Genomic DNA, 27,360 nt, shown 5'->3' with positions numbered 1-27,360 from the left:
TGAGGGCGCAAGCGCTTGGATTAGCTCAGCTGGCAGACTTTCCAAGGGTGCGGGGCGTCATTGACTGCACCCCATCGCAATCCAGCAGTTTTTGTCAACCGCAAGGGCTTCCACTCCCTTAACGTTCAGCTGGTGTGTGACCACAAGAAGGAGATTTTGCATGTTTGTGCCAAGTACCCTGGCAGCTACCATGACTCCCTCATACTGCGCCAGTCTACTGTGCCTCCGCTATTCAGTCCACCAGACCAACTTCAGAGATGGCTACTTGGAGACGAGGGATATCCCCTGCGGACTTGGCTAATGACGCCGTTGAGGAGACCGGCTAACGAAGCTGAGGAGCGCTACAACTCCAGCCACATTTCCACCAGATGCATTATCGAGCAAACCATCGGATTGCTGAAGATGCGCTTCAGATGCCTGGATAGATCAGGTGGAGCCCTACAGTACTCCGCAGCCAGGGTCTCCAAAATCATCGTGGTTTGCTGTGTACTTCACAACATGGCACAGTGCCGTGGCTTGCAGATTCCGCAGGACCAAGAGGCTCCTCACAGAGCCGCCTTGGATGAGGATGATGCTGAGGAGGAGGAGGCCGAAAACGACCATCCTGCAGAGGCCCATCAACCAGCGGCACCATTACGCGAGAATATTGCTGGCCGGAATGCAAGGAACGCACTCATCCTGTCCAGATTTTCTTAGCCTGGTACATCAAACACTGTAGCCTCGCTGCTTCTTACCTGAGCATGGACAATGGCCAATCCCTGCGCATTTCTACCTATTTGACCAGCTTGCTGACGACTGTAAGTAATCCTAAGGCCTCTATGTGAAATCCCCATTCGGCAAATGACAGACGCCACAACTGCAGCAGTTGCCATCAGATTTTTAATGCACAAGATACTGATGGCATTAAAACTATATACAAAACTTTTCACCCAAGTGACTACCCTTGTGATTAGTGGTGCTTTATTTTTCTCTTCCGCGTGCTCCTACGAAGTGGTACCCCTGTGGCTTCAACAGATGTGGAGGCCCCTTGCTCACTTTCCTGCTGCTCCTGTCTCGACACCTTTGGTGGGCATCCTCTGGGATGGTGAGCCTGTGAGGACTCGCCAGCAGTCTGCTGCTCCTGCGGCTGTGCAGGGGTTGAGACGCCTATCTCACTTGGGTGTGGACTCCGGCGGGGCTCTGACCGAGGGCTCTGCAGTGGCATGGATGTGTGAGCGCGTGGAGAGGAGCCCCCACTTCCTTGAGGTGTGCCAGCAACCTCCCTCTCATGGGTCAGGTCCCCCTCAGTGCCTGGAAGTGGCTGGAGAGCACCTTGCTGCACATCAGGGGGGCCATGGGGACCCGTATCTGCACTGGAAGTCCTGCTCAGAAGGACTTCCATGAAGGTCTGGTTTCTGTGCTCAATAGATACCCATTGCTCCTCAAGAGATGTCATTCTATTCTGAGCACTCACCATGTTTTCCATACCCTGGCGACTAAGCTCCTCCATGGCCGCAGCCCTCCTCTCCTCGGCCGCAGCCCTCCTCTCCTCGGCCGCAGCCAGCCTTACCACGGAGGTAGCCATCCTTTCCGTGGTGATGCGTTCATGCGCCAATGACTCCACTAAGGCTCTGCTCATGTTCGCTATGGACTCCTCCATTCGCTCCACACTCGCAGCGACCCTGGAGACAAAACCTGCCAGAGACTCCTGCATCTGTACATGGAGATCCATCACCTCTTCTCTTGCGGATGGACCCAGAGGCAGAGGGTTGACATGCAGCTGAGCTGAGCTGGCAGAGGCCTGCGCCCTCTGACGAGGACTCTCCACTGCTGTCCCTGTCTCCACAATCTGCTGAGGCTCACTTGTGAGCTGTGAAACACCAGGTGACAACACTACTCTATGTCCCGAAGGTCCCCCCGAGGTGTGAGTGTCTGCGCTGGTGCTGGGTGCGCTTACTTCTGCTGACGCTGCGCCCTCAGAGGTTGGAGCTTCCTCTGAGGAGTCTGGATGCACAGCCTCTTCCTCCTCGACATTGGGGACGGGGGCTCTGGATGGTCCTGTGGGGGAGTAAAGGAAAGAGTTAGAGATGTGATGCCAAGGCTACATGCCCATTGGATTTTGCAGATGCTCATAAATCCAAATGATGTAGCTTCAGAATCATAACAGCGACTCATGCTATGTCAATGAGAGAGATGGAAAACTATTCTGTCACCAGCTTGCGGGCCTGCCCCTGTCTCTCCTTCCCCAGCTTCCGCAGCCAGATCAGCCCCGACAATCTCCAGCACTCCTTCCTCCTAGGGGGGTCAGGTGGGCTATTGAGGGTGGTCCTCCTCCAATCGTGGCTCGCTCTCTGTTGTGAGCTCTCTTTTCCTGCAATGAGGGAGACAAGTGGAGTTTGAGTGAGAGTGCAGGAGTGAGTGTAGAGATTGCATAGCATAGATACTTAGAAGGAGATAAAGATGGTGTGAGGCTGCAAGACCAAGGGCCCTCCCTGTGTGTTGTCAGTTGTGTTCCAAGCATCAGAGTGAGAGGCAGTGTGAGGGCTGCATGGTGGAATAGCTATGTGAATGTGAGCATAGAGAGAGAGGGAATGGGTAAGGGCGCATGGATGTGACTGTGAAGTGGGATGTGGAGGAAGAGAGTGCTGAAGCTGAGTGCTGTTGGGGAAAGGCAACGGGGATCAGGTTGAGGGTGATGGAAACTTCATACTTACTTTTCCTGTAAGGTGAAGGTCATGGAATCACTTCCTGCACTGCATCCATGTTCTTCTGACTCCGAGAGTTCACATCTGCTGCCACCTGCATCCATGCAGCCTTGGTCTCAGTGGGAGGGCTCTTCCTCCCTGACTTAGGGAAGAGGACCTCCCTGTGGGCCCTCACCCCATCCAATAATGTCTGTAGTGATGACTCGTCGAATTTGACGGCAGCTCGGGGTCTGGCACTGGCCACAGCTGCTGCAGGCTCCTCTGTCATACTGAACGGCTCGTTGGGAAGCCTGCAGAGGTTGCAATGCTTGCTATAGACTTTAAAACCACCACGAATGATGACATCATACTGTGGGGCTTTCTGACTGGAAATAGTCAATTAGCAAGGGTGCCTACACGCTGGAAATGAATTGGCCAATTGAGGGAAAATTGCATCCAGCTGGCAGACCTATTTAGATTCGTGTGGGAACCCCGACAATTCCCCGCACCTGCGGGAAAATCGGCCCCATGGTTTCTAAGATTAAGCTCTTTAGTTTGTAGTAAGTGTAACGCATTAGAAACTGAGTGTATAGAAATCATTTTGCTTTGCCTTCATAGAATCATAGAATGGTTACAGCACGGAACAAGGCCATTCGGCCCGTCGAGCCCATGCCGGCTCTCTGCAAGAGCACCTCAGCTATGCCCACTCCCCCGCCCTTTTCCCGTAGCCCTGCAAATTTATTTCCTTCAGATACTTATCCGACTCCCTTTTGAAAGCCGTGATTGAATCTGCCTCCACCACCCTTTCAGGCAGTGCATTCCAGATTTTAACCACTCTGCGTAAAAAAGTTTTTTCTTACGTCGCCTTTGATTCTTTTGCCAATCACCTTAAATCTGTGTCCTTTGGTTCTCGACCCCTCTGCCAATGGGAACAGATTCCCTCAATCTACTCTGTCCAGATCCCTCATGATTTTGAACACCTCTAACAAATCTCCTCTCAATCTTCTCTGCTCCAAGGAGAACAACCCCAGCTTCTCTAGTCTATCAATGTAACTGAAGTCCCTCATTCCTGGAATCATTCTCGTAAATCTTTTATAAGAACATAAGAACATAAGAAGTAGGAGCAGGAGTAGGAGTAGGCCATATGGCCCCTCGGGCCTGCTCCGCCATTCAATAGGATCATGACTGATCCGAATCTAGACTCACGTCCACTTCCCTGCCCTCTCCCCGTAACCCCTAATTCCCTTATCTGCTAGGAAACTGTCTATCTCCATTTTAAATTTATTTAATGTTGCAGCTTCCGCAGCTCTCTGGGGTAGCAAATTCCATAGATTTACTACCCTCTGAGTGAAGAAGTTTCTCCTCATCTCAGTTTTGAAAGGGCAGCCCCTTATTCTTAGATTATGCCCCCTAGTTCTAGTCTCACCCATCAGTGGAAACATCCTCACCGCATCCACCCGATCAAGCCCCCTCACAATCTTATATGTTTCGATAAGATCGCCTCTCATTCTTCTGAACTCCAATGAGTAGAGTCCCAACCTACTCAGCCTTTCCTCATACGTCAACCCCCTCATCTCCGGAATCAACTGAGTGAACCTTCTCTGAACCGCCTCGAGGGCAAGTATATCTTTTCTTAAATATGGAAACCAAAACTGCATGCAGTATTCCAGGTGTGGCCTCACCAATACCCTGTATAACTGGAGCAAGACTTCCCTGTTTTTATACTCCATCCCCCTCGCAATAAAAGCCAAGATTCCATTGGCCTTCCTGATCACTTGCTGCACCTGCATACTAACTTTTTGTGTTTCATGCACCAGGACCCCCAGATCCCTTTTGTACTGTAGCACTTTGCAGTTTCTCTCCATTTAGATAATAACTTGCTCTTTGATTTTTTTCTGCCAAAGTGCATAACCTCACACTTTCCAACATTATATTGCATCTGCCAAATCTCTGCCCACTCACTTAGCCTGTCTATGTCCTTTTGCAGGTTTTTTATGTCCTCCCATCTTTGTATCGTCGGCAAAATTGGATATGTTGCACTCGGTCCCTTCCTCCAAATCATTAATATAGATTGTAAAGAGTTGGGGTCCCAGCACTGACCCCTGCGGAATACCACTAGTTGCTGATTGCCAGCCCGAGAATGAACCATTTATCCCAACTCTTTGTTTTCTGTTAGATAGCCAATCTTCCACCCATGCCAGTATATTACCCCCAATCCCATGATTTCTTATCTTGATCAGTAATCTTTTGTGTGGCACCTTGTCAAATGCCTTTTGGAAGTCCAAATACACTACATCCACTGGTTCCCCTTTATCCACCCTGTATGTTACATCCTCAAAGAATTCGAGCAAATTTGTCAAACATGACTTCCCCTTCATAAAACCATGCTGACTCTGTCCTATTAAATTATGTTTATCCAAATGCTCTGTTACTGTTTCCTTAATAATGGACTCCAACATTTTGCCAACCACAGATGTTAGGCTAACTGGTCTATAGTTTCCAGCTTTTTGTCTACTTCCCTTCTTAAATAAGGGTGTTACATTAGCAGTTTTCCAATCTGCCGGGCCGTTTCCTCAGTCCAGGGAGTTCTGGAAAATAATCACCAATGCATCCACCATCCCTACCGCCACTTCTCTCAAGACCCTAGGATGTAGGCCATCAGGTCCGGGGGATTTATCCGCCTTAAGTCCCATTATTTTACTGAGTACCATCTCCTTAGTGATTTTGATCGTGTTTAGCTCCTCCGCCCCCCCCCCCCCCCCCCCCCATTGCCCCCTGTTTGTCCAGTGTTGGGATATTTTTAGTGTCCTCTACTGTAAAGACTGATACAAAATATTTGTTCAGCGTCTTTGCCATCTCCATGTTCCCCACCACTAGTTTCCCGGTCCCATCCTCTAAGGGACCAACGTTCACTTTAGCCACCCTTTTTCTTTTTATATAGCTGTAGAAACTCTTGCTATCTGTTTTTATATTTTTTGCTAGTTTACTTTCATAATCTATCTTCCCTTTCTTAATTAACCTTTTAGTTATTGTTTGCTGGCTTTTAAATGCTTCCCAATCTTCTTTCCTCCCACTAGATTGGGCTAATTTATATGCCCTTGTTTTCAGTCGGATACTATCCTTTATTACTTTACTAAGCCATGGATGGCTGTCTTTTCTTTTATTCCCCTTTTTCCTCAGTGGAATATATTTATCTTGAAAGATGTGAAATATCTCCTTGAATGTAGACCACTGCTCTTGTACCGTCTTACACTTTAATCTGTTTTCCCAGGCCACTTTAGTCAATTCTACTCTCATACCTTCATAGTCTCCTTTATTTAAGCTCAGTACGCTGGTTTGAGATCCAACTCTCTCATCCTCAAACTGAATTTGGAATTCAACCATATTGTGGTCACTCATTCCAAGGGGATCCTTTACTAGGACATTTTTTATTAATCCTGTCTCATTACACAGGACCAGATCTAAGATTGCCTGCCCCCTGGTTGGTTCAGTTACATACTGCTCAAGGAACCCGTCCCTAATACACTCTATGAACTCTTCTTCAAGGCTGCCATGCCCAATTTGATTAGTCCAGTCAATATGAAAGTTAAAATCCCCCATGATTATAGCTGTTCCCTTATTACAAGCCCCAACTATTTCCTGATTTATACTCCGACCAACAGAGTAGCAACTGTTAGGAGGCCTATAGACTACGCCCACTAGTGACTTTTTCCCCTTATTATTCCTTATCTCCACCCAAACTATTTCACTATCCTGATCCTTTGACCCAATATCATTCCTGACTATTGCAGTGATTCCATCCTTGATCAACATAGCAACCCCACCTCCCTTTCCTTCCTGTCTGTCCTTCCTAATTGTCAAATACCCTTGTATGTTTAGTTCCCAGTCATGATTATCTTGCAGCCATGTTTCCGTAATGGCCACCAGATCATACCCATGTGTAGTTATTTGTACCGTCAACTTGTCAATTTTGTTACGAATGCTGCGTGCATTCAGATAAAGAACTTTCAAATATGTTTTCTGACAATTTATTCCTGCTTTTACCCCTTTTACTACTTTACCTTTATCATTATACATTCTGTCCCTTCCTGGCACGCTCTGGTTTTTAATTCCCCCACTGCTACCTTGCTCTATTGCCTTCTCCGCTGTCATTTTTATTTTTCGCTCTCTTAAAACCTCCCCCCCACTAATTAGTTTAAAGCCCTCTCTACAGCCCTAGTTATTCGATTCGCCAGTACTCTAGTCCCAGCACTGGCCAAGTGAAGTCTGTCCCAACGGAACAGCTCTCTCCTGTTCCAGTACCGATGCCAGTGTCCCAGGAAGCAAAACCCATTTCTCCCACACCAGTCTTTGAGCCACGCATTTAACTCTCTAATTTTATTTACCCTAGCCAAATTTGCACGTGGCTCAGGTAGTAATCCAGAGATTATTACCCTTGTGGTTCTGCTTTTTAATTTGGCCCCTAGCTGCTCAAACTCCCTCAGCAGAACCTCCTTCCTCGTCCTATCTATGTCGTTGGTACCAACATGGACCACGACAACTGGATCCTACCCCTCCCACTCCAAGTTTCTCTCCAGCCCAGAGGAGATGTCCTTAACCCTGGCACCGGGCAGGCAACACAGCCTTCGGGACTCTCGCTCTCGGCTGCAAAGAACTCTATCTATCCCCCTAACTATACTATCCCCTACCACTACAACATTTCTTTTATCTCCCCCCACTTGAATGGCCCCCCACTCCACGGTGCTGTGGCCGGGTTGCTCATCCTCCCCGCAGTCCCCGTTCCCATCCTCACAGGGAGTAAGAGCCTCAAACCTGTTGGACAAGAGCAAGGGCTGCGGCTCCTCCAGCACTACCTCCTGGATCCCCGTACCTGCCTCACTTCTAGTCACACCATCCTGACCCTGGCCACGGACTACATCTGAATTAGTTAATCTAATTGGTGTGAATACCTCGTGATACACAGAGTCCAGGTAACTCTCCCCCTCCCTGATGTGTCTCAGTGTTTGAAGCTCGGACTCCAGCTCTTCAACACGGAGCCGGAATTCCTCGAGCAGCCAACACTTACTGCAAATGTGATCACCGTGAGCATCAATGGTGTCCCACATATTGCAGCAGCAACACATCACCTGATCTCCCATTCTATGTAATTAATTAAATTTATTAATATTAATCTTAATTACCCTCTGCCCCGATTCTAGATGATGAATATCGCACCTTAGAAACTATAAACCACAGAGTTTAAGCTTAAAAAAGAGAGAAATACTCACCAACCAATCACTTACCCGCTTTCTGGTGACGTCACACTTGGATTACTTTTTACCTCTCTCCTTCCTTCTGAGGTCCGAGACTGGAGATTGGTAAACCTACCTGGGTCTCTGGAGCCTTTATACAGCCGCTCAGCCCGCGATTCCCGCCGATTCTTGCACTGAGGCCTTACCTGGGTCTCGGGAGCCTTTATACAGCCGCTCAGCCCGCGATTCCCGCCGATTCTTGCACTGAGGCCTTACCTGGGTCTCGGGAGCCTTTATACAGCCACTCAGCCCGCGATTCCCGCCGATTCTCGCACCTCTCTAAGGCCTTCACATCCTTCCTAAAGTGTGGTGCCCAGAATTGGACACAGTACTCCAGTTGGGGCCGAACCAGTTTACTGTTTCTAAAAGCTTCCCCACTACTGAGGTCAAACTGACTGGACTGTAGTTGCTGGGTTTATCTTTATACCCTTTTTGAACAATGGTGTAACATTTGCAATCCTCCAGTCCTCTGGAACCACCTCCGTATCGAGGGAGGATTGGAATATTATAGCCAGTACCTCCGCGATTTCCTCCCTCAATTCCCTCAGCAACCTAGGATGCATCCCATCCGCTCCTGCTGACTTATCTACTTTGTACAGCCTTTCTAATACCTGCTCTTTATCAATTTTTATCCTATCAAGTATCTCCACTACCTCCTCCATTACTATGTCTATGGCAGCATCCTCTTCCTTGGTGAAGACAGATGCAAAGTACTTGTTTAGTACCTCAGCCATACCCTCTGCCTCCAGGCATAGGTCTCCTTTTTGGTCCCTAATCGGTCCCACCCCTCCTCTTACTACCCTTTTACTATTTATATGCCTATGGAAGACTTTTGGATTACCTTTTATGTTGACTGCCATTCTATTCTCATACCCTCTCTTTGCCCCTCTTATTTTCTTTTTCACTCCTCCTCTGACCTTTCTATATATAGTCTGATTCTCGGATGTATTTGCAACCTGACATCTGTTATACGTCATCCAGGGAGCTCTGACTTTAGTTGCCCTGCCTTTCCCCCAAGTGGGAATGTGCCTCAAATGTACCTGAACTATTTCTTCTTTAAAGGCAGCCCATTGTTCTGTTACAGTTTTGCCTGCCAATCTTTGTTTCCAGTTTACCCGGACCAGATCTGTTCTCATCCCACTGAAATTGGCCTTCCCCCAGTTAAACATTTTTACTCTAGTTTGCTCCCTGTCCTTTTCCATAGCTAATCTAAACCTTATGATACTATGATCACTGTTCCCTAAATGTTCACCAACTGACACTTGCTCCATTTGATCTACCTCATTCCCCAGAACCAGATCCAGCAATGCCTCCTCCCTCTTCGGGCCGGAAACATACAGATCAGGAAAGTTCTCCTGAACTCGTCAGAAATTCTTCCCCTTCTCTGCCCTTTACACTATTCCGATCCCAGTCTATATTAGGATAGTTGAAGTCCCCCATTATTACTGCTCTGTAGTTCTTGCACCTCTGTAATTTCTCCGCAAATTGGCTCCTCCATATCTTTCCCACTATTTCGTGGTCTATAGAGTACACCTAGTAGTGTAATGGCACCCCTATTATTTCTTAACTCTAGCCATAGAGATTCTGTCCTTGATCCCTCCAGGACATCCTCCCTCTCCAGCACTGTAACATTCTCCTTGACCAATACTGCCACACCACCTCCTATCTTTCCTGAACATTTTATAACCAGGAATATTTAATACCCAACCCTGCCCTTTTTTGAGCCAGGTCTCAGTTATTGCCACAACATCATATTCCCATGTGGCTATTTGTGCCTGCAGCTCACTTACCTTGTTTACTACACTTACATAAGAACATAAGAATGCCTCGGTATTAAACATACCAGGTTATTTAACGATCAGGAAGGACAGGCAGGAAGGAAGGGGAGGTGGGGTGGCTATGTTAATAAAGGAAGGAATCACTGTAATACAGAGAAATGATATTGGGTCAAAAGATCAGGATAATGAAACAGTTTGGGTGGAGATAAGGAATAATAAGGGGAAAAAAACACTAGTGGGCGTAGTCTATAGGCCTCCGAACAGTTGCAACTCTGTTGGACGGAGTATAAATCAGGAAATAGTTGAGGCTTGTAATAAGGGAACATCTATAATTATGGGGGATTTTAACTATCATATTAATTGTACAAATCAAATTGGGCAGGGCTGCCTTGAGGATGAGTTCATTGAGTGTATTAGGGATGGGTTTCTTGAGCAGTATGTAACTGAACCGACCAGGGGGCAAGCAACCTTAGATCTGGTCCTGTGTAACGAGACAGGATTAATTAAAAATGTCCTTGTAAAGGATCCCCTTGGAATGAGTGACCATAACATGGTTGAATTCCATATTCAATTAGAGGGTGAGAAGGTTGGATCTCAAACAAGCGTGCTGAGCTTGAATAAAGGAGACTATGAAGGTATGAGAGCGGAATTGAGTAGAGTGGATTGGGAAAATAAATTAAAGGGTAAGACGATACATGATCAGTGGTGTACATTTAAGGAGTTATTTTACAACTTCCAAAAAATATATCTTCCACTGAGAAGAAAAGTGTGTAAAAGAAAAGACAGCCATCCGTGGCTAAGTAAAGAAATTAAGGATAGTATTCAACTAAAAACAAGGGCATATAAGGTAGCCAAATCTAGTGGGAGGATAGAGGATTGGGAAAACTTTAAAAGACAGCAAAAAATAACAAAAAGATTGATTAAGAAAGGGAAGATAGATTATGAAAGTAAATTAGCAAAAAATATAAAAACAGATAGTAAGAGTTTTTATAGTTATATAAAAAGAAAAAGGGTGGCTAAAGTAAATGTTGGTCCCTTAGAGGATGAGACCGGGAAATTAATGGTGGGAAATATGGAGATGGCAAAAACACTGAATATTTTATATCCGTCTTTACAGTAGAGGACACTAAGAATATCTCAACACTGGACAAACAGGGGGCTATAGGGGGGGAGGAGCTAAACACGATCAAAATCACTAAGGAAGTGGTACTCGGTAAAATAATGGGACTCAAGGCGGATAAATCACCTGGACCTGATGGCTTACATCTTAGGGTCTTGAGGGAAGTGGTGGTAGGGATTGTGGATGCATTAGTAATCATTTTCCAAAACTCCCTGGACTCAGCAAAGGTCCCGGCAGACTGGAAAACTGCTAATGTAACACCCTTATTTAAAAAGGGCAGTAGACAGAAGGCTGGAAACTATAGACCGGTTAGCCTAACATCTGTGGTAGGTAAAATTTTGGAGTCCATTATTAAGGAGACAGTAACAGGACATTTGGATAATCATAATTTAATAGGACAAAGTCAGCATGGTTTTATGAAGGGGAAGTCATGTTTGACAAATTTGCTGGAGTTCTTTGAGGAAGTAACATATAGGGTGGATAAAGGGGAACCAGTGGACGTAGTGTATTTAGACTTCCAAAAGGCATTTGACAAGGTGCCACACAAAAGATTATTGCTTAAGATATAAAATCACAGGATTGGGGGTAATATTCTGGCATGGATAGAGGATTGGCTATCTAACAGAAGGCAGAGAGTTGGGATAAATGGTTCATTCTCGGGCTGGCAATCAGTAACTAGTGGTGTTCCGCAGGGGTCAGTGCTGGGTCCCCAACTCTTTACAACCTATATTAACGATTTGGAGGAGGGGACCAAGTGTAACATATCAAAGTTTGCAGATGATACTAAGATGGGAGGGAAAGTAGTGAGTGAGGAGGACATAAAAAACCTGCAAGGGGACATAGACAGGCTAAGTAAGTGGGCAGAGATTTGGCAGATGGAATACAATACTGGAAAGTGTGAGGTTATGCACTTTGGCAGGAAAAATCGTAGAGCAAGTTATTATCTTAATGGCAAGAAACTTGAAAGTACTGAAGTACAAAGGGATCTGGGGGTCCTGGTGCACGAAACTCAAAAGGTTAGTATGCATGTGCAGCAAGTGATTAAGAAGGCCAATGGAATGTTGGCTTTCATTGCTAGGGGGATAGAATATAAAAATAGGGAGGTATTGCTTCAGTTGTACAAGGTATTGGTGAGACCGCACCTGGAATACTGCATACAGTTTTGGTGTCCATACTTAAGAAAAGACATACTTGCTCTGGAGTCAGTACAAAGAAGGTTCACTCGGTTAACCCCGGGGATGAGGGGATGGACATATGAGGAGAGGTTGAGTAGATTGGGACTCTACTCATTGGAGTTCAGAAGAATGAGAGGCGATCTTATTGAGACATATAAGATTGTGAGGGGGTTGGATCGGGTGGATGCGGGGAGGATGTTCCCGATGATGGGTGAAACTAGAACTAGGGGGCATAGTCTTAGAATAAGGGGCTGCTCTTTCAAAACTGAGATGAGGAGGAACTACTTCACTCAGAGGGTGGTAGGTCCATGGAATATGCTGCCCCAAAAAGCTGTAGAAGCTACATCATTACATAAATTTAAAACAGAAATAGACAGTTTCCTAGAAGTAAAGGGAATTAAGGGTTACGGGGAGCGGGCAGGAACTTGGACATGAGTCTAGGTTCGGATCGGACATGCCCTGTGGGTAGCGGAGTGGGCCCAGGGGCCGTGTAGCCTGATCCTGCTCCTATTTCGTGTGTCTAATTCTGTTAGATTCAGGAGATGGTTCTGTGATAGTAGATTGGCGGTTAGGATCAGATCAGCCATGATCTTATTGAATGGCAGAGCAGGCTCGAGGGGCCGATTGGCCTACTCCTGCTCCCATTTCTTATGTTCTTATGTTCACCCTCCCCCCTCAGAATGTTCTGCAGCTGCTCGGTGACATCCTTGACCCTGGCACCAGGAACACCTGTATGCTCCCCTAACTATCGAATCCCCTACCACTATTGCTTTCCCTCTCTTCTTCCTCCCCCCACATACAGCTGAGCCACTCGTGGTGCCGCAGACTTGGCTCTGGCTATACTCCCCAGAGGAAACATTGCCCTCACCAGTACTCAGAACCGAATACTGGTTGGAGAGCGAGATGCACTCGGAACTCCTGCACTACCTGCCTGGTCCTCCTCTTCTGTCTGGCAGTCACCTATTCCCTTTCTGCCTGCACACGCTTTATCTGCGGGGTGACCACCTCCTGAAACGTGCTGTCCATGAAGCTCTCAGCCTCACGGATGCACCGCAGTGATGCCAGCTACTGCTCAAGCTCCAAAACCTGGAGCTCGAGCTCCTCCAGCTGACAACACTTCCTGCACATGTGGTTGTCCAGGACACTTGAAGTGTCCTGGAGTCCCCACATGGCACAGAACGTGCATTCCACGGGACTGAGCTGCCCTGCCATGCCTTTACTTAATAGACTATTAACCAGAAACACTTACCAGCTACTCACCAATCATCTCCTTCCCTGGTTGTGATGTCACGTTAGCTGCTTTGCAGTTGTTGCTTTTGTTGTTGTTTTCACTGGAGGTACGCTGCCTCCTCGCTGCCACTGCTGCTCCAGCCTGTGCTCTCTCTGGACCTCCCACTCGATTTATCCTCCGCCTCCTTCAAACGATTATTGTTACTGTTAATTTTTAGTTTTAATTAGTTAAATTAGTTTAAGTTATTAATTCAAGGAAGTTATAGTAGCTCTAAATTTAATCCACTTACCTAACCTAGAGAGCAAAAGAGCTGTAATACTCACCAACCAATCACCTACCTGATCTCCTGTGACGTCAGTCCTTGCCTCCATTTTTCATGTGCAGCTCTGGGAGGATGGAGAGGAAACCATTCTGGTCATTTTCCCTGTGTTCTCTATGCACTCTGAATTTTTGGAATGAGCATCTAAGGGTTAATTAATGATCGGACAATTATGGGCACTGTATGTCTGAATTTCCAATTTGCATTGTCCGCTTCCCTACTGTAGAAATTACCCCATAATTTTGAACAGGGTTGTCAAAAGTGCATCTCCATTTTTATAAATCAAAATGTTGTGTAGGATTATTGGAATATATGCGTGGGCTCCTGTCTAAAGGAAAGAAAATGTTATAATGCCTGTAGAAAATGAGTGAAGCCTGGTAGATCACTTATTTTACAATAGAGTTGCCTTTTCTGCCTAGATTACTAGCCTGCTGTATTGACAGAACTGGGTCAAGTGGCTGGAGTTGAGGCAGGATGTGAGTTTTTTCTACTCTCCACCTTCAGCCGTACTGCTCAAAATATATGTTGGGTACAATAATCCTGTAGGTTTTTTCCCCTTAAAATATAAAATTGATTCTAATTGAGCACAAGTGTCTCAGAGAGAATGTGAAGATTTGTATCAGGCTTTTCATGTAAATCAAAAAGCTGACAATCACTGAAAATTTTTCGATCATTGTGCTACATTATTGTGTGGGTGGAAAAGCAGCGCACAAAATAGACAGCACTGTACATTTCCTATGGGGCTTTTGTTCGACAGCAGGTAATTGGTAAATGCTGGTAAAGTGATTGAAATTGGATTTAGGCATGTGCAGGCCATGCTTCCCAGCGAAACGACAAATATGTGCTGCAGTTTTTGCTATTCCAAAATTGGTGTCTTTACTCGGCTTTGCCATAGTGCTGGAAACAAAACAAAAATTGCTATATTCTATTGCCATATTCTGATACTGACCTCTTTACGTCTGATTGGTCATAAGGTGGGGACCTAGTTTCAGGAGTTCTCTGTACCCTGGCTGGCTATTTTATTAAAATACTTTGGGGGGGGGGAAATTGGGTCGCGCCCCCTTTGGGGCACTAACTTCGCCAGGGCGCTACTTTTAGCGCCCCGAACACTCCCACACCGGAAATTGAATGGTAGCGCCCCAAGCAGGAGGCAGGGCGCTACTGGAAGCGATCCCCCTCCCTCTTAAGGCGCTCTCATTCAATATCGCAGTGCTATATGCAGCAGCGCCATGCGCATCGGCATGTAGCTCCGCAGTACTACAGGCCGAACAGCAGTGCAACGTGCCGATGTGCATGGCGCTGCTGCACGTAGCGCCACGATCAGGGCAGGGGCCTAGCGCATGGGGCACTGGGGCCCTGCTGGACCATTGGGGAGCGGGGTGCCAACAAAAGGACGGATTGTGGCCGGCACTCCGCAGGAGGAGGCGGAAGGTGGCAGGTGCTGGCAGGCGGCCCAAAAAAAAATGGACGCCCGACACCTGCCCTTTAATTTGTGCCGCCCCGCCCGCAAACACGGCACCCTAACCCTGTCGGACATAGTGTCCGGCGGTAGGTCAGGGGGCGTGAGCAAAGTTTGTGGCCGTGGCGCGAGCGGGGCTCTGTGCATGGTGATGACTTCATCGTCGGAAGCGGGGCACTACTGCCGCCGCTAGCCTCCCACTGAATTTTGTGGGAGGCGTTAGCGGCGACGCGCCCGGGCGCTAACGGGAGGCACAAAGCAAACTAATTTTTCCCCCTTCAGCTCTTATGTTGTGATGCTGAATGGAGCATTTACAGTAATAATGCCAGTCATGTGTCAGAAATAGCTTTATTGCTGGAATAATATACAAATAAAAATGTACTATTTTATTTAAAAGGTTGTAAAAATGTCTCCTTTTACACCATTCTCTATTCCTTACTCTGTTTTCTATTGACTGTTATTGTGCACTATTACTTGATTACTCGGTTTTTAATTTTCCCCTTTTTATATGTAGCACAAAATCAGTCCCTGATCGGTTAGCAAAAAAAAAATCAATTTTTAGCTAGTTCCAAGTTTAAACGTTTTAATTTGACCTGGTCACATCAAAATATGTGACACAAGGGCCTCAATCAGCCTGAACACCTGATAAAATAGCTGAGTGGTGCAGGGAGCTGAACACCACTGAAAACAAATGAGCTCATCAGCACTCGATGGAATAAATGTCCAAGACATAATTCACTTCTGTATGTTCTAGTCTATCTGGTTCCTACTGTTTTTCATGGGCTCTGCTAGTTTTTGTTGAATTTTAAAGGTGAACAAAAGAATGTAATTATATATGCTTTTAGTTAGCTTACAAATTGATGTTCTAAGGATGAGCTTTCTAGAATGTTCGTGGAATTGTTTAATCCTTTACCAGTGCCGTCTATTACTGATAGCTGCAAAGCCCCATGTTACGGACACTGCAGGCAGATGGACAGTAGTGTAGTGAGTGCAGTAGACACAGTAGTTAGACCATTTTCTTGCAGCATAATGAAACTTGCATTTCATCTGTATAGTTTATTACATGAGAATTAAATAGAAGAAATAGATTTCCAAAATTACCAAACTACATTGTTATTCCTGAATATTTTCAGGTATTTCATATTGAAGATATTTTAGATTGGTAGTGCTGTCTAGGCTGATGCTTTCTGTCAGTTGTTTGTTTCTTGCTCCATTCAGTGCTTTTTTCCCTTTGTTTTTCTTTCAATACTTTTACAAATTACAATTTTTACAATCTATTATTTGTGTTTTTTAAAATTGTTTTGTAATCTCTGTTTCCTACTTGATTACCACTGCGTGCATCCACTTGATTGCGAAGTTAATGATTTCATTAAAAATTTTACATTCAGAAAATTTCTGTCTTTTGCATCTCGCCAATAAAAGGAAGCTGATCTTGACACCCCTGGGGAAGGGAAGAGCTGGGAGGAAAAGAAAGCTTGACAGACTTTCTACTACTAATTGCTGCCCATGGATCCTTGCTAGCAAGTGTCTGTGTGCGCGTGCAAAGAATAGCCAGTTGGTTGAGATACTGGGGTGGCGAGGTGGGGGGTGCTGTTGGCACCTGCGGAACCATGCTCCAACTTCAGGAGATGAGATCAGAAAATTAGAACTGGTTTCTCACAGACTTCTGAACAAAAGCTGGGTTACATGTTACATGGACTGTAGTGACCAGAGATATAAACATACATGTTCCAATTTGCAGCGAAGTGAAGCCCACAGCTATTGTGCTGTTATTTAATTGGCTGGCTATTCTCTATTTACATTTGTGCATTAGCACAATGGAATGGTCACCAGGTTAAAAGGTGAGGGTACGTTGCATGCCTTTTACTGTGAAACTGTTCAACAGCACTAGTGTTACACTTTTTACATCATTTTATGTTTCTTCACCAACAAAGAGAGAGAGAGAAATACCTACATCACTACCTCTTTTTCAGTATTTAACTACAGATGTGTTGTGGTTTTATAGTATGTCTTTTTCCTCTTTTTAAAAGTGCCTCAAATTTCTTTTTTCTTTCCAATAGATATGGGCATGGTTATGAAGTATTCTGTGTTGCCTGTAATACCTCATCGACTGTGGTGGCTTCAGCATGTAAGGTATTGTGTGATAATATTGGGAAGATAATAAATACATATTGTAATTACAAATTCCACATTATTGAGTGAACAGCCTACTTTTAGTTGATTTTGTTCTGTAGTGTCTTTTACTGTGGATAGAACTGTTTCTCTTGATTCATCAGTAATTAACAATTAGTATTGAGAATTGTTCCTGACACTATCTATTACATATTAAAATGGCTGAGTGGATAGCAACATTCAATCTTAGAATAATTGGATAAGCCTTGGGCCTAGAAATTCACTTGGGCGCGGCCAGCTCGCTCGCGCCCAAAAGTTAGCGCTGGGCGGGGAGGCATTAGCGCACGCCGTATATTCGTCTTCTGCGCCCCAATTCGGAAGCGGGCGCTATACCAGGGTGTGCCCGCCTCCGTTTGGGGCGCTGCAACTTAATATCGGCGCGCTAGTTGCCGCAGCGCCACCCGGTGCGGCAGGCTGCGGTACTGCAGGCCTCCTCCTTCTCTTAAGGGGGAGGTGCCTGCAACGGCCGGAGCCCCGATCGCGAGTGCCGGCAAAAGAGCCCGGCACAACGGAGAAGTGCCAGGCTCCACGGAAACCAGCCGGCAATGCCGCGGGGGGGGTGGAGGAGGCCGGGGAAGGAGGTGCGGGCAGGCGGCCGCCGAAAAAGCGGCTGGCCGCACCTTCCGCTTTAAAGCGCCCCACTATGGCAGCAGGATGGCCCCGTTTTCTGGTCGCTGTTTGTGCCCGCTTCGGAGGAGGCGGCCGCAAATAAATATGGGGATCGGCGCGGTTTCGGGGCGTTACGGGCCACCGCGCACACCAATGCGTCATCGGTCCCGGCGCAGCGCTAACGGCTACCGCCGCCAATACCGCTGCACTCAATTTCCGCGCTACCACCCCGCCGGCGCAAAAGACCTCTTTAGGCGCTAAGTGGGCGCAAGGCCCACTGAATTTCTAGGCCTATGTCTTTCCATTCTAAAACTGTCCACATTTACCTGCAGTACCTGTGACACTATGAAAGGCTTTTACAATTGTCACCTGCCGTTGGGTTCAAAAGTATCAATTCCTTATGTAAATTGGGGAATTATCTTTGCATGCCTTTACAGACCCTGACCACTGTATGGCTCTGCAGCAATAGGTTTCCTCTAATTGAACTGTATGAGTGTGACCCTGAATTATTGTTTTGTGATTTCCAATAGCCAGAGTTTGCTGTAGCAGGGCATGTAACAGCGTCTGTCAGTAGTTAGCCTTGCCCTTGCATGCTTAAGTTTCTTAATTTTTTGTATGGCAAATTGCTGAACGTGTGAGTGGATAAAGCAAGGGAAACGGCATCTGGGACCTGAATGGACAGGGAAAGCAACTGTGTATCTCCTTAACCAATCAGGTTGTAGGATTGTGAAATTATCAGTGCAAGGACTGAGAGAGGGTGAATTAGAGTGGGTGAATTCAATGTCAAATCCGGTACAAAAAGAGAAATAAAGAGAGGAAAGAAAGATTGGATTAAGAGAGAGAAAAAAAAGAGACAGAAAGGAAAAGTAATTGTTAAAAAAAAAATTGATGTTTTTAAAATCTCCAACAACATTAATACCTGACGGAATGAGACTCCACACTTGTAATAGTTAATTTTCAGTGCCAGCGAGATTGATTACCAGTAATTTACAATTATCACGGCGTTTAAAGGGTACTTAAGCTTGAAATGACGAGACTTAACTTTCTGTGGTGAGTTTAGTTTGTATCTACCTTGCAAATACAGCAACTTCATGGCATTCAATGCATTTCAATGGTGAGGCAGTGAGCAAAATGTCGTTGACACAAAGCTAATGGCAGAGCGACGCAACTTGTGCAGCAACTTTTGGGTATTGGCATTTACCCGCACTTGACCTGAAGTTGCTGTATTATTTGTGCATAAATAATGGCAAGCACCATTAGTCTCACCATTATTTTGACAGCAAAATCTGGCACAATATCTTTTCATAATCAAATGAATTGCAATTTGCTTACCCAAATACTGCAACTGTAAAAATCCATTGCCTGTCTGAATTTTGAATGCGACACCCTTCTGGACACTGGGTCTTCTGTTAGTTTTTATTCACAGGAAGGTTCTTGGGGTAATTTGCAGGAGTGGGGCTCATTGCACCAGGTAGCCATTCTTGTGAACTACTGCCATTTTCAGAGTAGCAATCCCTCACTTGCCCCACTGCTTCTGTGCTGATCTGGCTTCTTTGTGAGCTTGCCACTCAGCATGCTCCACCAGGGGCTGGTTTTAATTCCTTTGCTGCATCTCTTAGTTCTGTCACCCCCCTTTGGATCCACATTTCCCCTCAGACCCTGAGGCCATGTCCCCGCTCAATTGGCCTGTTTTTTTGATTATGTTGTTGCTAACTATAATTGAGAGGGTGGCATTGATTTCCAAGAAGTTTCAGACTTCAAGGTGATCATTTAAATCAGTCCCAATACACACTCTCCCATTATATGGGAGGGGCAGGGAGCAAAAACGAAGGGGAATGGATGGCTGCTGCAGAAGGGATTTCGGCGACGGTTTGCGGGGTGGGGGTGGCTGTTACAAAGGTGTGGGTATGGAGGGTAATGGACTACCACAGAAGGGGTGGAAGTAGCCACAGAGAGAATGGGGCATAGGTGTATGTTTGTATAATGTCCATAAAGTATTGAGCAAAATTTCTTGTTTAAATTACTGCTCTTTTTAGTCATGCTCCAGGTTTTCTGCTTTTTTAAAAAATCTATGCATCATGAAACCTCTCTTGACACCCCTGCCCACTGCTTATAAATGTTTTCCTCTCTACTTTTCCCTCAAAATTCTCTTAATTGTAACTCCTCTTGCCCTCGCCCTCTCATGCCAGTAACCTCTTCTGCCTCACTACCACTAATTTGTCACAAACCCCTAACTTTCCTTCTCACACTTTTCAACACTTGCTGTTCACTGGCCACCATCAGTTTTGCACTCACTACACCAACCTCCACACAATCTAACTGTTTCTTCCTCTTTTCCTTCCCTAATGTTTCATATCTCCCAACACTGAACAATTATTCTTCAACTTACTCCCTCTGACTGCCACTTCTCCAATTTAACACTTTTATTTCAATCATTGAAGAAACTGACAAATTATAAAATTAATAAAAATACATTTATAGTACAATTTATATACAAGAAACTACATTCCAATTTTGCTTAATACTTTATTCACATTATACAAAAATACTTTTACAATGGCCCGGATTTTGGTAAAAATAACGGTGAGACTATCAGCGCTGTGTAAATCAGACACCAACTTCTGGCGACTGCATGTGTGCAGTTAAACACAGAAATCAAGTGGTTCGAGATGCCCTGTTCCTCCAGAAGCTGCGCAAGAATAGCATCTCGCCGAGAGACTCGGCATTGAAACAACAACAACTTGTATTTATATAACGCCTTTAATGTAATAAAATATCACAAGGCGGTTCACAGGAGTGTAATTAAACAAAATTTGACACCGAGCGATATAAGGAGATATTATGGCAGAGGTAGGTTTTAAGGAGCATCTTAATGGAGGAAAGAGAGGTAAGAGAGGCGGAGAAGTTTAGGGAGGGAATTCCAGAGCTTGGGACTTTGGCAGCTGAAGGCATGGCCGCCAGTGGTGGAGCGATTTAAAATCAGGGATGTTCAAGAGGCCAGAATTGGAACACGTGGAACATGTGAAGTTGCTGTACTTACATGATAGATGCACACTAAACTCGCCAGAAAGGGTTGAGGCTTGTCCACTCCAGTGTAAGTAAATTTTTAACGATTTGATAAGTCTTAATTGCTGCCAAGCAACCTCTCTGGCACTGAAAATTAACTTTTACAAGTGTGGAGTCTCATTCCTTCAGATTTTAATTATTGGAGATTTGACATTGAATTAACTATTCTAACTGACACTTCCTGGTTTTGACTCTGCGCGCCACTTCAATCTGATTGGTTAAGGAGATACGCAGTTGCTTGACCTGTTCACCTGTAGAGGGTGCTGTGCCAAAATGGCTTGCTAATTTCAGCAAGTTCCAGTGCAAAACCCCATAGAACGTCTGTGGGTAAGTGTAATGAATGCCTGGCACTGTTTGTTCACCGCTGACCGCAAAAACCCAACCCAATGTATACATCAAAGATACATTTTCTACACTCTATGTTTCACACATTCATTTTGACTCTTTTTTCCTAAACCTTTACAATTATATAAAAATCTTCTGATATATAATATCCTAACTTTCAACTGCTTATATTCATTTGATTTATTATTTTTGTTTGCCTCTTAACGTTACACATTTCCCCATTACACCATATAATCCTCTGATATTTATCAGACAACATATTCTCCAACTTCCTGTAAGCATTGCCATTGGAGATCAACTAGTGATTTATATTTTGCAAAAGACATTTGAATAGAGACGAAGGCCACGATTTCGCCATCGCGGCGGGAGAGGTCATTGGCAGGTCCCGCTCCCGTTCCCGGCTCCAGCCGTTCTGTGAAAAGGATTTTCCCCTGATTGGGCTTGTTAAGCCCGCCCTGCGAGGTTCCCGGACAATTAGAAGGAAGCGGGTCTGATGACGTCATTTGATTATGGGTCATCAGCCGGTTTCCTTAAAGGGACCGTGGCCACATTCATTTTGACAGTTGTGCTGTCAGTGTTCTGCAGCATTGCGGTTCTGCAAACACTGACAAGCACTGCACAAAGGTGCACGGCTGCACCCAGGCTCCCGCATGACTCCCTCCATATGCTTATGGAAGGAGTCACAGCACGCAGTGAGTTCTCTTCCCTTCCAAGGGCGGAAAAGACCTCCCCAGGAGACTAACGCAACCTGGTTGCACATTGCACAGGAGGGCACAAGCAGGGATGTCATCAGGAGGACCAGGCTACAGTGGCACAAACCTTTCACTGATCTCAGTAGATCACGAAATGTTACTACAAATCCACACCCAACCTCATCCTGCTGTGCCTCTCATCACATCCCCATCGCTCTGCCTTCCCCACCCTACCCCTGCACATCGTTACTCACACCAACTTACCTTGCACCTCCACCCATCCCTCTCTATCTACATTATCACTTTCCCATCTCAGTAGCCACCCCTCACACTCACCCTCATCCTAGTGCAATCATACCAACTAACAACACACAAGGGTAGGCACTTGGGTGTCTTATGCAATGTTCGTGTAAATTTTCTGTTAATGTGTTGTCAAACATTGAAATCTATATTTTCAACACTTTACCTTATTGGATAGATCTGTGCTCACCTTTGGAAGTGTCTTAGTGAGTTGCAGTGAATGGTGAGACATAACACTGCCCCCCCCCCCCCCCCGCCCCCAATTTTGATGAGTGTGAAAGGAATGGCTTGGACATTGTAGGGATGCTTTATGGTGCTGGTGTGGGGTGGTGTCAAGCTGGCGCATCATGTGGCAGCCAGGGTGTACAGCGTTAAGTGAAGTAAATCTGGTCATGCTAAGGCCATCGCTGGCTCACGGGTAGCAATGTGCTTGGGTGCTGATGCCCTGTGTCCTGTGCAGCATCAGGTGATTGCGGAGAAGGTTGGTGCTGTTGTTGGTGTGCCTGGTGATGTTGGGGCTAATTGTGGAGGGATTCTGAGGACCAAGGTGAGATTTTTTCAAGGACACCGATGTTGCTGGAATAGATGTCAGCTGAAGTTGAGATGACAGAAGCAATCTGTCAATGGTGAGAAAGGTTGCCCCAAGGAGGTGACAGTGGATAGAGGGTTTACTCCAAACACTTCCAAACTGCATAAAGCTCAAAAGTGTCTTCCAAGTCCTGAAGGCTCAAGCTTCTGACATTGGTAAGTGAACAGCTGTGAAATGGTAGCTTTCATACCACTTTTGCAGCGGCCACCTATTCACAGCAATGGAGAGACAGAGAACCCAACATACTTACCTGACGTGATCTCCGAACGACGTGAACCTCGTTAAAAAAGTGGGAAAATAGAAATAGGCTGGCTATCTTCAATGCCTCCCCCGCCGCTTGGTGTCGGGTTTGTTCTGAAATCGCAGACCCGACACTTTGGAAACTTACATGGAGGCGGGTTCGGAGCGGGCTCTCAACCCACTGTCAATCGTTTTGATTTTGACAGTGGACCCGCCTTCAAACCCACACTCTGAGCGCCGGCAAAATTCAGCCCTAATTTCTTGTTGTATATTTGTTTCTACGCATCACATAGATGTCAAAACAATAACTGAAGCATAACTAACTTTTTGCAATTGCACTTGGATTGCGCCCATTCATATTGTCTTGATTTGTAATTGTCACAGATTATCCCAAGTTGTTTTTAAAGTATGTTGGTTGGTTACATTGTCATTTTGAGTTTGGTCAGGTCAATATATAAACCATCAGGTAAATGACTTAAAATCTATAAGCTGATTTAAAAAACTCGAGTGACATAGCCAGCGGGAATTCATCACTGATATTTAACCCATGCCATATCTAACCAAGTTATTGACGTTGACATTGAGAAAAGAGTGTATAACATTTCCTAACTTAGTTGTCCTCCATGGTGATTTCAAAATCTTACTTCTTTGTCTCACCCCTCAAGAAACCACCCCCCAAACCACAAAAACACCTTGTATTCTATAACACAAGGCAGCTTTTCTAAATTGAGTAACATGTTCACTGTCCAGATTGGTTGGCTCTGCTCAAGTGTTTAAAAAGTGGTTTTCTTTGCTGATGGTCAGTGTTGATTGGATTTGTACTCTTTTTATCACATTGTTAATAATTCTCTTAAAAATATATGGTGGACATTAGAAACTTGTGTACTTTTATCTCCGAGGATTTTTCTTTGTTGAATTCCCACATCCTTTGTCGGAGCATAGATTTATTGTATTTTGTGTAACCCGTAATATATTTGTTAATTCCAACCTCGTCGTCAACACTTTTGAAATTGTTTTGCAGAAATATAGATTTTTTTTTTTTTAATACAAAAGTCAATTTTCTTGCATGCTGAGAGGCGCACAGGGTCACATCCTCCTCTCTGTTAGGTTGCTCTATAATGCCACTGATGCGATTGTGCTGGTGTTGCTTCATTATACCCAGCAGGAGCCACAAATTTAAACACGTGGGTATCAGTATCCCAGAAAAATCAAGTCATTTGTCTTGGTGCTCTGCATGATAAAGTAACAATATGACTGAGCAGTACAAATAAAAAGGTTATAAAGCTAACCATTTATAACACTGATGATTATAGTATTCAGTGGAATGTGTTTCTTTAATTGGAGAAAGGCTAAAGTTGCAAGTTTTCTATGTTCTCAGCTATAGAGACCATGGTATAAACATGGAATTTGTTTTCTTCCATGGTGGGTATATACCAGATATGTTCTCCTTTTTTTCCATTTATAAAGGCATAAGTCTTGTAGCTAAACATATTTCTGTATTGCCACAAGAAAAAAGACCGACCGACCACTGGACTTCGCAAAGCGCTTTGCAGCCAGTGAAGTACTTTTGAAATGTAGTCTCTGTTAGAATGTAGGAAAGTTATCTTAGACCTCTCAATTAAGTGGACATTCTGAAGAACATGTCAGCTAGAAACCAGCTTCTTTTAGCTAATTGTGTTTTTGTTGCCTTTTGAGTACATAACCTAAATATTTAAGTATTAATATGGAGTTCTGAATTTGTAGATTTTAAAAAAAGCTTAAGGGCTATTCCGTCAAGTTCTTCAGAGGATTGTATCTGTGTAAGTCCTGATTGTTTTCGTGCCACTCTCCTCTCATTTTGAAATGTTTCTCCACAATTTTATTCAGGGAATGTGTATGGCTTAACGTGGTAACATACAACAATTGCCTGTATCATGCAATACAGATCATAAAAAGTTGTACATGCTTTGTTTATTGAGAGTTCTTGGCCGAAAAGCATTTAATTAAGATAGTGCCTTACTGGTCTCTTCCTCATTTAGAAGATTAAATCTGTACCTCACCTAAGTGGTCATTCTTCATGTATAAGTCCAGATGATGAATATCAGCAGGTTGTTTCACTTTGAGCAGGATCATTACAGCCAAATTTGATCTATCCTCACCTAAAGTCTGTGCATGCATGTGTTCTTACAGGTTCACAGGATAATGATGAGTGAGGATCCTCTTCTCTCCCCTCAATTCTTCTCACGAAACAGGGATACTGAGGGCAGTGGTTGTGCATCCACTGCCACCACAGTTAGCTCAGCAAAAAATAGGAATTCCCTTTGTTTTGAAGTAAGATGATGGGGACAAAGTTTAGACAGACCAAGACTTCCATTTTGTTTGTGTCTGAAGAGTTTAAGTGTGCTAGCTTTGAAGTTCTATTTTGTCAGAGAAGATAGAGAGGCCATGAGTGGATAAGTTTACATCCATCAATATCCTCATACAAAATGCACAGTTCCATCTTGGCATTGTGTTCTTCTTGGGTGTATCTTTCACATGCAAGAAGGATTGTAAATAGAAAAAATAGTTGGTGTTTTTTTTAATGGTGACAGATTTGGTTTCCGATAATGTGGCAATAGCTTGAGCTCCTGAATGCTTCATTGTATTAACCCTTAGACCAGTAGTAGATCTAAAGAAATTCTAGTCTCTACCAATGTTCCCTTTAAGCCACGCGACCTTGCTGCGCTCTGAAGGTCCCGGGCAGCTGGCTTGCCGGCTTTTAAATATAAAAACTGCGCATGCAGGGTATTTTGAATGGGTCCCGCAGCCCATTAAAAAGGCCGCGCAGCCCCCAAAAAATTACGGGAAACATTGGTCTCTGCATGCTTTTTTAAAAAAATGACTGACTTTATACTTCATTCTTGAGGAATTCAAATCAATGTGAGATGTGTCAGCCTTGGCTCAGTGGCAGCACTCACACCTCTGATTTGAGCACATAATCTAGGCTGACATTTCAGTGCGGTACTGAGGGAGTGCTGCACTGTTGGAGGTGCTGTCTTTCGGATGAGACATTAAACCGTGGCACCGTCTGCCCTCTCAGGTGGACATAAAAGATCCCATGTGTAGAAGTGCCTTATTGTAGAAGTGCCTTACTTCTTAGCTCTGGGTAATGACTTAATACACACTTGGATTCGTCAGACGGACAGGCCTTTTATTTTCTCTTGCAAGGGGAATCAGCACCTCTACTCAAGGGGTGAGGCTACTATTCCAATGATACAGCGTAAGCGTTCCATATTTATACAGTGTAACAAACAAGTTTGATTGACATTCCTTTGTTCCTCTATCAGGATACATTTTAGATTAATCATCAGGTAGAAATAACATATTGACAGAAGGATCCTGGACACATAAGTCAACCGTTAATCTATAACAGGGCATGAATCATGTAACCGGAGGTCCTCTTTAATCATATATTGGGAGGCTAGCTTTGCTTACGGTCACAAGTTATCAGGTCACTGGTTACATCAAAGGAACTCATTATTTCACTTCTACATTCTCATTAGGTGGGCAGACATCTGTTCTTGGCTGTAGTCTGAGTACGTGCAATAGCTCTAGTTACACATCGACACTTGCCCAGTGTCAAGTCTGAAAACTTTTACCCAGCAAGCACTTGAAATTAACCCCTTATATCATGTAGATTTCCTCATTCCTCCCTTTGTCCTTTCTAAGGACAATCTATTTCGCTAAGTTTAAGAAACTCTACATCAATGGTCTCACCCTTAATATCCTCATATTCAGACATCATTGGTACTGGAGGAGTTGACGTTAATAAGGAAATAACTTTTGTACACAATAATTTTAAACAACCAATCAATAAACTAATTAGAATTATTATCATCACAATTGCAATTAAGACTTCCAAAATTTGCTTTCCTAGTGCTCCTCCCCACCCTGAAATCCAGTCCCACATGGACCACTGTTCAGGTTGACGTAGTTTCTTCACGGCCTCCTTTATGTGGTTTACCAGGTTGGTGATATTTTCTGAGCTATCTGGAATATAGGTGCAACATTCGGTTTTTATGATTGCACATGTGCCCCCTTCTTTTGCCAACAAATAGTCCAGAGCCATGCGGTTTTGTAAAGCAACAGTGCGCATAGCCACCATTTCTGCGTTTACATCACTAAGAGCATCAGCAGTATCATTGGCTATTTGTTCCAACACTGCTGCCATGTTTATAGATTCTCTTGCTAGCTTCCCTGTTCCATACCAGGGAAATGCTATAGCAAAGAACCTTTCAGTTTCTGTAATGGCTCGTTTTACTCGTGTCCCAGGGTGGCTATCCAAAGATGAAA

The 27,360-nt window shown here is 44.7% G+C and overlaps 1 protein-coding gene across 3 annotated transcripts in view; it reads left to right on the top strand.

The window, feature by feature from the left end:
- elp2 (elongator acetyltransferase complex subunit 2) overlaps positions 1-27,360 on the top strand; it is a 241,733-nt gene that overhangs the window by 127,777 nt on the left and 86,596 nt on the right. For all 3 annotated transcript variants that reach the window (XM_085988273.1, XM_085988272.1, XM_085988274.1), the window contains exon 17: positions 17,097-17,169. In XM_085988273.1, the coding sequence (XP_085844399.1) occupies positions 17,097-17,169 (73 nt within the window). The remainder of the gene's footprint in view (positions 1-17,096; positions 17,170-27,360) is intronic.

The sequence above is a fragment of the Somniosus microcephalus genome, chromosome 5 (genome assembly GCF_052327205.1).
Source record: "Somniosus microcephalus isolate GS21.2 chromosome 5, FLI_Smic_1.0, whole genome shotgun sequence".
NCBI classification, from domain to species: Eukaryota; Metazoa; Chordata; class Chondrichthyes; order Squaliformes; family Somniosidae; genus Somniosus; species Somniosus microcephalus.
Note: the sequence above shows the minus strand (reverse complement) of the source record. Positions and strands in the feature narration are given on the sequence as shown.